The following is a 12,275-nucleotide window of genomic DNA, read 5'->3' as shown; positions in this document are numbered from 1 at the left end:
AGATTTCATATATTTGCGATCGGTTCAGTGGCCAGTCACTCTGGGCTCCAGTGATGAGACCTAACAAGGTTGAAACAGCTAGCTGTCCGGAGATTGAATATAACAAGAAGGAGTACATGTAGTTCTGATATCACTTTGAATTACTTGCACTCAACAAAGATTCAAACACCAAGCACGGAGCAGGACCTTCCTTTTGAAATGAGCAATCAGCCTGATTGTTGACTGTTGACAATCTGGTTGGTTGGCTGGTGATGATTCGGCCATGACAACACCATGCCCCTTACCTGTCTCAGATTCAGGTTGCTGCTGCTGCTGCTGCTGTTCAGAAGCAGTGTCTGTGTATCCATCCCAGTTCTCCGGGTTGGCATGAACCTTGATATCTTGATACTGGATAAATACAGGCACTGTGCCCAGATCCTGGCACAGACCCTCGAAACAAGGCAGAGTTGCCTGGGTGAGACACATACCACACACACACATACCCAAACACATGCAATCATGCGCACACACATACAGACATGCACACGTACACATGTGTGCACATGCGCAGACACACACACACACACACACACACACACACACGCACGCATGCAAAAGCATTGTGACCATAGGAAGTTAGGCGTGTGCGCAGTCAACGAAATAACGGCCGGACATTGGACATTTTCCGACCGTTTTTGTCATTGTCCGAGCGAAATAACCATGCGACGGACAATGTGTCCGCTCGACCCGAGGCCAAAATAATAATCATAAAAACGACTCCCTGTATAGCTGTGGCATGTGCGCAAGCGCTTGTGCTGCAATCAGAAATGGCGAGTTTGGTGAAGAGAAAAGGGAGCCACGATGGTGCTCCTCCTGGCAAGAAGTTCCGCGCCGTGCGTGTGGCCACTTGTGACAAGTGGACTGCTGAGCACGACAAAGACCTTTCGACATCCATTTGGTTGGGGTATGAGAGATGCAAGACGATCGCGGAGTGGTGAAGTGCTTAGATGCAAGGTGTGTGTGCGGTTCGCCAAGAAATTTGTTTGTCCAAATATTTCTCTGAGTCCATCGCTGGGTCGAGAAATTTGAAAACGTCGGCTTTCAAAGACACGTGGGACAAACTAGTATGTCCGGGCATGTCCGAACAATTGAAGAAGTGTCAGGACATTATGTCAGAACCACCATGATTTCTTATCGCATGGCCTGGTGTGCGTGCGAGCATGCATGTGTACGTGCGCGTGCTCTTCTTTCATTCTCCTGGGTGGTTACCAACAGCCAGTATATGCCGGAGTATGTGGTGTGGCGTGTGTGTGTGTGTCAAAAAATAAGTTGAAAAAATGGAAAAAAATGAAAAATGAAAAATAGGGATTCATTGGCCAGAAAAAGCCACTTCAAACAGCTGTGTGGTGGATACCAGGCTAAAATTAGTGGCAGTCAATTCATCAGCCTTGTAAGCTGTTGAACAGTGTATTCCCAGCACAAGTTGTTATGTCTAACATAGCTGTTCGCTATCATCGCTTCCACGATGGGCATGTCTGGGTCTGGGTCTGAGTGTGTGTATGGAATGCGCAACTTGCTTATTTATTGCGTTGATTTCATTTTAGTCTCCACGAGATCTATTCAACATCAAGTACGCTTATACCAACAATAGCTCCAAGCATACGCATGCAAACACGCGGCTCGTATGCACTCCAGTACGGTGAAATCATACATTCCCATGGCACACAATAGTAAAACCCCTCTCCAAGACGCAAGTACTAGTCCATATCATGAAACCATGGTAACTCACCTCTAAGTCACAGCAGGCATTCCACAGTGTCTCATTCAGCCATGGTATGTCGGGTTTGGCTGCACGCTCCTATAGGCCAGCACACAGGAATAACCACCAGGACTAATTTACACACAGTCATCATGACTTGCAAGTCTCATGCGCTGCAACTAACACACAGCACCCAGGGAGTCATAGCATCTTGGGAGAGGACGCCAGACCATAGCAGCTGAAACAAGACGCGTTTTGACACTGGAGTTTGATGTGATATGTGGTCTATGGTCTATGCAACTTGCGAGCGGTCTCGTGGCCTTGATCTGCTCACCCCAAATGCTGGCCAGACCAATGATGCCACAAGAGAGCGTACGCAAACCAAGGCTGCCCCTGGAGCAAAATCCACATTGTTCCACGTTCCAGTCGTCCATGTCGCCTCTCCGGATACTACAAGTACGGATACGGCTCCCTGATTGTGCCCATCCTGGGAATGCCTGTTCAAGAGGTGGATAGTGCAAAAAGGAAGAAGTTTCTGGCCTGCCCAGTGCACAGTGGGGTCAGCCGATATTGTGAAAGCAACTCCAATCTCAGCGTACAAGTTGATGTAATTTGAAGTAACATGCACAATATGAGGGGTGCTCGTATGACTCTAGCAAACTCACCTTGTCCACACCGGCACTGCCACGCAAGAAGAAGTTCCATTCGTCCTCTAGCACCACACCGCCTTGCCTCAGCACATCCACGCACAACATGAAGGAGAACACTAGCTTGTGAACTTCAAACAGACCTCTGCAAACACATTCATGTGAGAAACAGCAGTGGCAGTGGCAGAGGTACGCAGCAGCAGCAGCAGCAACACCAGAAAACATTGTAGATGAGAGTGAGTCATCCACCACCCACAAGCACCTTGCTTCAATCTGTGACTCGGTCATATTTCTCTTTCTTTCGCCCAGCCTCACATTCACTGACAGCATTGCTCTTAAAACGCACACTAGGTTTAGGCACCCTCTGGCAGAGAAGCACCAACAGCAATTTCTACTTCTGAATTCGAGCCAGTGTACGCAAGGGTACGCTATGTGCAGTGCAGTCAAAACTGAGAAAAAAAAACGTTTGCAGTTGACCCGGTCGATTTCATGCAACCTTTTGGGAGCACGAAGCGAGGGGCGGAATTCTGCCGTGTGTCATGTTGATTACTACCCACACACATGGGCAGTTGATGCCCCAGGAACTCTTCTAAGGTGAGGCAGTGTTGATTTGATGGAATTTTGTTCATAGCTTGTTCGTGTACGCTGTGGCGTGGTTTGTCTGTAGACCCATAAATCATGTGATTTTTCGACCATTTTCGAGGGGTATGCCAATTTCAAGGTTCCCTTCAGAAACCTTTTCAAGGGCTTTGCACAGTCAATCTACACCCCAAAGGAAACCTACCCGCAAAATTTGAGCGAAATCATAGAGATTGACTTGCACACATTGTCTGGATTTCTCAGACATGCTCCCTTACAATTTTTACTGAAATCAGCCTGGTATTTTGGGCCAAAATTCACAGTGTTAACGCAACAAACCCAGTCCCTGCTCCTCCCGCTGTACAGAGTCTTGGTCACCAACAGGACAGCTGACAGAAGAATCAGAGAGCAAAGCAGGACAAGCAGAGAAAAAGAGAACAGGCACATGTGCTAACTGCCGCTGACCTGGACACGTTGGTGTAGACAAGACGAGTTGTGCTGTCCAGTAATATCTGAAGACGCTTGTTGAGATCCGTTGACTTCTCGCTGCTCTCAATGCAAGTATTGAACAGCTTCAAACACGCACACATGCAAGTGCACACACACACACACACACACACACACACACACACACATACAAACACACACGCACGCACGCACACACACACACACACACACACACACACACACACAGAGTAAACATACGAGCTCGACTGCCACATACATAGCAATCCCAAGTGTGAGCATTCTGTCAGTGACTGAGGTGCTAAGCAATAGGCATGCACAGGAATGCCAATAGTGAACCAGTAGTACATGTATATGCCACTCTACATCCCCCGCTATCCTCAAAATATCCCTGCGTGACATGCTGATTCCAATCCAGTACAAACTCACCAACACCCAACCCATGTTGGCTAGTAAAAAACCCAATCAAAGAGAAAGCAGCAAAGAAGGGCACAGGGGTTGTATCTGATGCCATCACTAACCTGTGTGAAGTACTTGAGTGAGTACTGATACATGGGGTCGATCTCAGCTAGGTTAGCCACGACAAAGTACATCAGAGAGCCTGTGACAACACACAGACGAGTATGATAATCCACACGCACACAGGCACACATGCATACATACACACAGACGGGCATACATGTACACGCACGTGTACACACACACTCACACAACAACATACAATTCAACTCTTTGGCGCTGAATGTGCCATACAGCAATATGCATACACACGATACATGAGTACCCGGTCGATGGTAACTCAGTCGATTCCCAACCAAATTCAACAAACAATACACATATTAGGCAACGGACACTCTCAGCTGTCGGCTCAAGCAACCCTGAGCTCTGTATGATGAATTAAATACAGCGCAATCGATCATATTTATTCATTGGTTTGAGGGAAGATGCAAATGGGAAAAGTCTGAAGAAAAAATTGACTGTCACCACCAGGACTCGAACCAGGTCACATTTAGCAATCTTTCCCACGTTTGCATTGCGTGACATTTTATTTACTCTTTTTTTGCACAGAGGGGGGGGAGGGGGGCTTTCATTGTCCCAGCAAACCCGGAGTTTGGCATTACTGGAAGAGAAGAAGAATCTACAGTGCTACTCACCTCTGGTTGCTACTGGTCGGTACCTCTCACGGGCTGTGGAGATTTTCGCCTCCGTCACTTCTGCCTGCTCCACACGTCGACTGATCTCAGATGACGTCACCTGAACAGAGACACACGGAGAAAGAACAAGCCAAATGTACAGGCGAAGATTCACTATAATGATTATTCGGAATAACTTACATGCACCTGGAAGAAGAATTGGGTGGAGATAAAATGCATAAGATGCATGCATTCAATAAGCATCTAGTTACTTTCTTGCGCAACGAGAATATAATTCACTCGGTAATTATTACCACCAAAAATGCAGATCAGGGGGGGGGGGGGATAGACACGCCTATTGATAGGGTCTGAATCCAGGAGGCAAGCAAGGCCATTCCTTGCACAACAAATTATAGGGACGCACCGTCCAAACTTACCTTAGAGGAGTTGAGCGTTTCTATAAGAACTTCGTCGTCCAAGATGTTTCCCTCAGAGTTGAAAAGTAACCTGAGTATCTTGTCTTCAATGGACTGGACACATATAGACATAAATGCACACATACTCGTATCATCCCTCAGATCAGAATCGAGTGCTTTTAAAAAGCATTTCAAAAGTCGAAACGTTTCTCCAGAGTGTCCTGAGATGCGGACTATTTTCACTGCTCTTGTTGATTTTGGCTGTTAAAAGTCGCCACAAAAACAAAGACAGCATCATCCCACATTGTGGCGGAAGCAAATGCTCGCAGAACTGGTCACCCATTGCAACTGCTCCAGCCCTGGGTGATTCCTTTGGTGAATCCATTACTAGTGTCTTTATATCGTTCGACCGCTGTGCCAAATCGCTGTGCCAAATCCTGGCCTCGTAGCTATACAATCATGGAGCTACCGTCTGCCTCTTCAAAGTCAGTACCTCCAGTCGGCCACGCTGCACCAGTCATTCAAGGTCTGGTCAGTTGAATCAAAATAACACCCACGTGTTCATGTGTTCACGTGTTCACGTGTTCATGTGTTCATGTGTTCACGTGTTCATGTGTTCACGTGTTCATGTGTTCATGTGTTCATGTGTTCATGTGTTCACGTGTTCATGTGTTCATGTGGGGCTGTATAGTGAAGTAAGTAGAGGAATGCACGTCCGTGTTACCACCGGCTATACAATCGTGTTGAGAAACACAAACAGCTTAAGAAGATTCGCTTGTGCCAGGCCGCCACCATGCCTGATTATACCATGGTGGCAGATGTGTGGCTGTGCAACCTGAAATTTAGTAGGCAGCACAATGTACGGCGGTTACCTTCAGCTGGTTTTTGTCAGCATTGATACTGGTGATGAGCTCGTTACGCTGTGCTTCCAAGTCTGGACGTTCCAGTCGTACAACATCACTGTTAACACACACATAGACAGCACACAGCACACAGCACACAGCACATAGACACACAGAACATGACTAGATTAGATTTAGGAACCCCCAGGCAGCTTGTATGACCCCCCACCCCCACCCCCTGCATGCAAACCACATCCACAGGCATGGCGCATTCAGGATCAGTCAGGCAGCGGTGTATCTGAGAAGAAGGCATGGTCTGTAGATACTGCCTCCACGGACATGCACCGTGAGTGCTCAATTCCTCAGCGTACCTGAGCAGCTGATCTTCGAGTCCAGACTTGGTGACCGTGAAGTTGATGATGGTGACCTTGATGCACACCTCGGGCAGGTAGTGCGGATTAGACAGCTTGGTGGTCATATAGAACTTGAAATTCTTGTCATAGTCAATATCGCTGTCGCCGAGTCGAATCAATAGACGCCCACCCTAATTACACAGAAAGAATAGTATCCAAAGAAATCAACCCATCTACTATCAAACATTTGGTTTACCATGTTGTGGGAATGAGCCCACCGAAGTTTTAGCCAGAAAAGCTGAATATTCCAGAGAAGGAGAGAAATTGAAAGACAACATGTAGATGGAATGAATGGTGATCCAAGTAGCACACCGACATGACAAAACAGATTTACTTTTAATCTGACACATACATGTACATAGTAGCAACAATATTCACTGAACAAACTCAATAAAGCCAGTTTACGTACTTGCATGAATGTCTGCCGCAGCAAGACAGGTTCCAGAGAAGGGTCAAGCGACTCGCCCACCTGAGATAACACACACACACACACGCACACACACACACACACACACACACACACACACACACACACACGTGCACACACACACACACGTGCACACACACACACACGTGCACACACACACACGTGCATGCACACACACATAAATTATATGTACATGTACACGTGCACACATGCACACACGTAAGGCACAAATTGTCACAGCAGCAGTGTGAAAGCCTAGAAGAGTCAATTCTACAAAAAAATCCAATACTAGTAGAGCATCACATGGCAAACCAAATCTAGAAGAGAGCCGCAGTTTCCCCAGACTAGTGTAGACCATGATTGCTGAAATGCAGATGGACTAGAGTTGCAACCAAGAACTACGGATTCATTACAGCCTCGCCCAACACACATGCATTCGCACATGCACACATACGCACGCACGCACGTACCCACACGCGCACACCAAGATTAGCAACAGGGTGCCTCTGCTTTACTTACTTCTTCCAGTAACACAGGCATGCCAATACGAATGGCATTCTCCAGTGTTCTCAAGTAGTTGGGATCAGTGAGCTTGATGACTTTCAAGCCATTCGCACTCTCCTTCTGTCGAATCCAGCGATTAGCCTGGGGAAAAAAATAAATGTTGCGGAGAACAGTGGTGATGGCGATGACTTCAAAGCACATGTTGCAATCCCAAAGGCCACATTCCGTGAGTACAGGAATAGGGAATACACCGCATTCAGCATGGCAATGCGGTCCTGATTACTTCTACATGACAATACAGTAAAACCTGTCAAGGCGACCACTCGGAATAAGGCGACCACCTGTCCTAATAGACCACTGAAACCAGGACCAAGGGATGCTGTTTCCAGTCAATTGACCATGTATAAAGAGACCACCTGGTACCAGAGACCACGTTTTGAAGGTCCCATGAGCGGTCGTCTTAAGACAGGTTCCATTGTATGTGAGTGAGGCTCCACCATGGCAGCATGTCCAATGTATGGACATGAAAAGCCCACTGGCAGCCAGGCACCACTGTGATCAAGAGCACACTTGCTGTGGTGTTGCAAGGGGAGCATGGTGACATCCTCGGTAACTGCCAGTACTGTACTGACCTGGTCCTGTGGATCTATCATTAGTGGCCAGCGTCTGCCACGTGTCACCAACACAGCATTCTCTGTTGATACCTTTAGTCGAGCAGAGGCAACAGCAAGAGGCAGAGCAGCGACACCAGCATCGTCATAATGATAACGCCACACGTTCAAAGATTGGGAATATCTAGAGCTAACTCTGCATTTCTCCAAAATTATAATTTTTGCTGAGGATTACTGAGACCGGTATCCGACTACAGTGTCAGTGAGACGTCCTGTGCACCAGGCCTTCACACACTGCATGTCCGAGTAGCTGTTCTGAGTGAGTGGTGGCGGAGATTGCTGGACGCGTGCATGCGTGTGTGTACATGGTGTGTGTGTGTGTGTGGGGGGGGGGGGGGGGGGGGTCGTATTCATGCACAGGCAAATAACTAGAAGTGGAGAATAGGACAATGACAAGAATACCAGTACCATGAACACAAGAGAATCACTCACAGTATCACGAGGCAATCCATCGGTGTTCCATTGCCGAATCTCATACGCGTCAGCAAGAATCTTGATCAGCGATAGGTCATCGGAAACAGGGATACCTAGCTCTCGGCAGCGGTCAATCCACCGTGCCACCAGCTGTCACACACACAGACACACAGACACACAGACACACAGACACACACACGCACACAAAACACAACACACAACACACAAGAAAGTTGGACAGTAGTCAAAAGGAGTTTCATGATGGATTTGGCTGGCTACTGCAACAAAGGGAAACGCTGAGGATTCCTGGTATTTTTCGTCTATCTCCACCTAGAGATGGAGATTCAGATGGTATATAAATTATAATGGTGGTTTAGCATACACGCTAGGCCTTGCTAATGAACACAGAACATTTACCACACATAGGCAGTCTGCTGGTCATGCATTCTCTGATTGTGATGTCATGCTACAATATAGTATACGCCCATGCGCATCCTGCCTGTCACACTCTCCGGCTTAAAGACCACCTGATGACCTGTAGGTTCTCAACGTTGGTTTCAACCTGCATGCAGTGAAACCCGTCTAAGACAACCGCTCAAGGAACTTTCAAAGGGTGGTCTCCTTATCCAGGGTCATTTTACCAGGAAATAGCATCATTGGTCCTGGTTGCAGTGGTCTTCTGGGACAGGTTATGGCCTTATCCGAATGGTCGTCTTCACAGGTTTTACCGTGTTACCGTAAACCGGTAGACGTTTGCGCTGGGTTTCAGTTTGCGCTGGGTTTCAGTTTGCGCTGGGTTTCAGTTTGCGCTGGGTTTCAGTTTGCGCTGGGTTTCAGTTTGCGCTGGGTTTCAGTTTGCGCTGGGTTTCAGTTTGCGATGGGTTTCAGTTTGCGATTTGCAAGCACAGACAAATTCAGCACCTGGAGGTGTTTGCGATTGGGGTCAATTTCCTCAGTTTCTTCACTACTGTTCTATGTTTCGGGCCGGCTTACTTTTACGATTTTACACCCATAGCGAAAACCGCGAAGTAGTCCGGATCGCAAAGGTTTTTCGGGTTTACAATACATGTGCCATCCGTGGGTGACGGTATGCACATTCGACAGGATACTGAATGTGACTACTAATTCGGCCAGGTTTTACAAAATTGGGACAGGTATGCCATGGCAAAATGTATGGAGAAGCAGATCCAAAACCCAGATTTTTGAGATTTAAAGTGGGTTTTTGATCCTCAATTCGGCCCAAATCGGACTTTCAAAAGCCAGCGGGACAGTTTCCGATGAATGGACTGTAGTAACTTGCAGGAGGAAATCGACACACGGCTTACCTCAGCACGATAGTTACTGGTGAAGGCACCGTAGTACGCCACGCAAGCAGCCGCCACCAACACATCGCCCACCACATTGCCTATCTCGGACTGGAAGCTCTTCACGCTCTCCTCCCAGCGCACTTGTTCATCGCCGAGAGCGGACATCAGCTTTCCAGCTCGGGTCAGGCGGGCAGAAGTCTGCGCCATGTTGTGCGCAAGTGACTCTTTCTCGTTCACGGATTTCTCGTACATGTTCTGCAAGTGTTGAATCTGGACACCGGGAAAAGAGAGACATCAACAACACCAAGGCAATGAAGTAGCAGAGCTGCACTACATACACGGTATGTGATCACCATGCAATGAAGTATCAGAGCTGCACTACATACACGGTATGTGATCACCATGCTTGTTTCTGACCATAGGAATGTGCTGGAAATCAAGGGAACCAGGCGCGTAACCCGCACGGGGGGGGGGGGGGGGGGGGCACGTGCACCCTCCCTCCCTAGGTTCAGCATGCACATAATGACCATGAATGACATGCACCAGCCATCCTACACATATGCGGCCGCGCACCGCCTAAACGGGGGACCAGCTAAGCCCCTGGGAAGGCAAAGTACCGCCATACCCCACTGTACCACTATGAAGGATTGGCTTACCTTCCCTTCTACTTCTGCCAGTGCTGCCTGCTTCTCACGCAGCGCTGTTTGGGTTTTCTCCAGTTCGTCTTTGGCACCTTTCAGCCTGAAACCGGGAAGCAGAGAGAAAGAAAAAGAACAAGTGGGTAAGTAAGTGAGAGAAAGAGAGAGTGTGTGCGTGTGTGTGTGCGTGCGTGCGCGTGTGTGCGTGTGTACACGTGTGTGAGGGGGGGGGGGGGGGTCCACAAAAGTGTCACGACACAAGTACAGCTTTACGCAGCACAGCAATGTGCTCCAATGTGATACGGCATACTACATAGATAAAGTAAAGGACGGACTCAGAGTCCTAGGTGTTGGAGAACTTGTGCACTTTGAATCAGACCGCACAGAATGAGTTTTCCAGAGCATGTACCTTTGCCGCTTCGGCTCCACTGTCCTGTAGACCTTGCTGTACAGATCACAGGCGCTCACCCACATGCACAGTGACTTGCAAGCCTAAAACAACACACAACACACCAACAAGCATCATGTATGCGCAACAGAGCCGGCACAGGCACACACAAATAGGCTGCAAGTTTGGCAAAATGCTACACAATCATGTCAGAGAGCAACCCTCACCATCTTACTATGGTGCACGAGTCTTGACGAAAATGAAAGCAAGTGCATGTGGAAATTTAAGTTACAGTACACAGTAGACATAACTGAATTACAGATGATGCTAGGGTAATATGCACGGGGAGCAGCACCAACACATCAGAACTCACTCACCATTACTGGAAGTTCAGTATAAAGGTGGTGGGGGTGGTGGTGTGGGTGGTGGGGTGTAAAGAAATGCGAAACTGAACCACAGTAAATTGGTTTATAGACTACAACCCATCATGAAAGAAACTGAAGACAAGAAACAGTAAAGTAACCTAGCATACCAGCGATGTTCTCGCCACTATTTCAGGCGTAAACTTGGGATTGTCAATGTACTTCTTCAGCTTCTTAGTTGTAGCTTCGGCAATGTTATCCTGGAAAGAAATTCACATGCATAAATGCAAAGACGTCAAGGTTTCAGACGTACAGGAAAGAGACTAGGCAAATTGCATGTTCTTCTTGACGTCTCTCAGTCACCAGAAACATGAGTGGCTGAACGATGGACACGGACATCTTGTGCAGACATGCTAAGGCAAAGTACCACTGCACAATCAATGATGAAGAGTCCGGTAGAAACCAGTCTGGCTGGCCAGGCTCTGGTCAAATCACCCTTCAGTCAACCGACTAGGTTTCATGATCCAGACTTAAAAAAAAAGATTCACAAAATGAAATGTCCTCCCCGGCCGGGAATCGAACCCGGGTCTTCCGCGTGACAGGCGGAGATACTTACCACCAGGGAGTAGTAAAATACAGGGAGGTGACACGAGCATGTACGGCCAGTTTGACGATTGCCTCAGCACCGTTTTCACCCGGCGGGTGAGATTGGGGTACTATGGGTACCGAAGTGTGTAGACACGCGCGCGGATCAGGATTCTCTCGATCAGGGAGTAGTAAAATACCTACCGCCAAAGAGACTCCTACTGCAGCCCGTAGAAACTCAGCGCTGAGAATTTCCAACAATTGTTTGCCTTCACAAAGTTTGGTAGTCGACCAAACTACCACTATGTCAGGATAGAAGTCCAGCAAGAGTGGTATCACTTTGGGAGATATCCCTGCGTGCCGTAGATTTTTCCTGTGTCGATACAAGCTGTTTACGACGACGTAGCCCGCATTTCAATCCTTGACAAACTTAGGAAAATTTCATTCCGAAAAGTGAACTCCCGAATCTGTAGCATACCATAATATGAAATGCTCATCATCACAAAGAAGGTAGAGAAGTACTGGTTGATCACAACTGAGGAGAAATTAGTGCCGATCGTGTGGTGTCCTAGAGATTTTTTCGACTTCGAAATCGGTGCACTCGCTTTTCATCTCCAATCGTACACGTATTGTTCTCAAGGAAATCACCTTCGTTCGATTGCTCCATGCCGTCGATCGGGACGAATTTCGGAAGGGTGGTACCTTTCCATATGACGATGCCACAGGTGTATCACAAGAGCAAAACA

At 47.7% G+C, this 12,275-nt stretch overlaps 1 protein-coding gene across 1 annotated transcript in view; it reads right to left on the bottom strand.

Annotated features, from left to right (window-relative positions):
• LOC135809429 (dynein axonemal heavy chain 6-like) overlaps positions 1 to 12,275 on the bottom strand; it is a 70,117-nt gene that overhangs the window by 14,212 nt on the left and 43,630 nt on the right. The window contains exons 63-79 of the mRNA XM_065322780.1: positions 11,115 to 11,204; positions 10,604 to 10,686; positions 10,213 to 10,297; positions 9,575 to 9,826; positions 8,268 to 8,399; positions 7,797 to 7,868; positions 7,180 to 7,305; positions 6,643 to 6,702; positions 6,192 to 6,364; positions 5,851 to 5,938; positions 5,000 to 5,092; positions 4,584 to 4,683; positions 3,951 to 4,030; positions 3,430 to 3,536; positions 2,404 to 2,530; positions 1,769 to 1,837; positions 285 to 450 (exon numbers count right to left, since the gene is read on the bottom strand). Coding sequence (XP_065178852.1) covers positions 285 to 450; positions 1,769 to 1,837; positions 2,404 to 2,530; positions 3,430 to 3,536; positions 3,951 to 4,030; positions 4,584 to 4,683; positions 5,000 to 5,092; positions 5,851 to 5,938; positions 6,192 to 6,364; positions 6,643 to 6,702; positions 7,180 to 7,305; positions 7,797 to 7,868; positions 8,268 to 8,399; positions 9,575 to 9,826; positions 10,213 to 10,297; positions 10,604 to 10,686; positions 11,115 to 11,204 — 1,903 coding nt within the window. The remainder of the gene's footprint in view (positions 1 to 284; positions 451 to 1,768; positions 1,838 to 2,403; positions 2,531 to 3,429; positions 3,537 to 3,950; positions 4,031 to 4,583; positions 4,684 to 4,999; positions 5,093 to 5,850; positions 5,939 to 6,191; positions 6,365 to 6,642; positions 6,703 to 7,179; positions 7,306 to 7,796; positions 7,869 to 8,267; positions 8,400 to 9,574; positions 9,827 to 10,212; positions 10,298 to 10,603; positions 10,687 to 11,114; positions 11,205 to 12,275) is intronic.

Source organism: Sycon ciliatum, chromosome 2, assembly GCF_964019385.1.
Source record: "Sycon ciliatum chromosome 2, ocSycCili1.1, whole genome shotgun sequence".
Lineage (NCBI taxonomy): Eukaryota > Metazoa > Porifera > Calcarea > Leucosolenida > Sycettidae > Sycon > Sycon ciliatum.
Note: the sequence above shows the minus strand (reverse complement) of the source record. Positions and strands in the feature narration are given on the sequence as shown.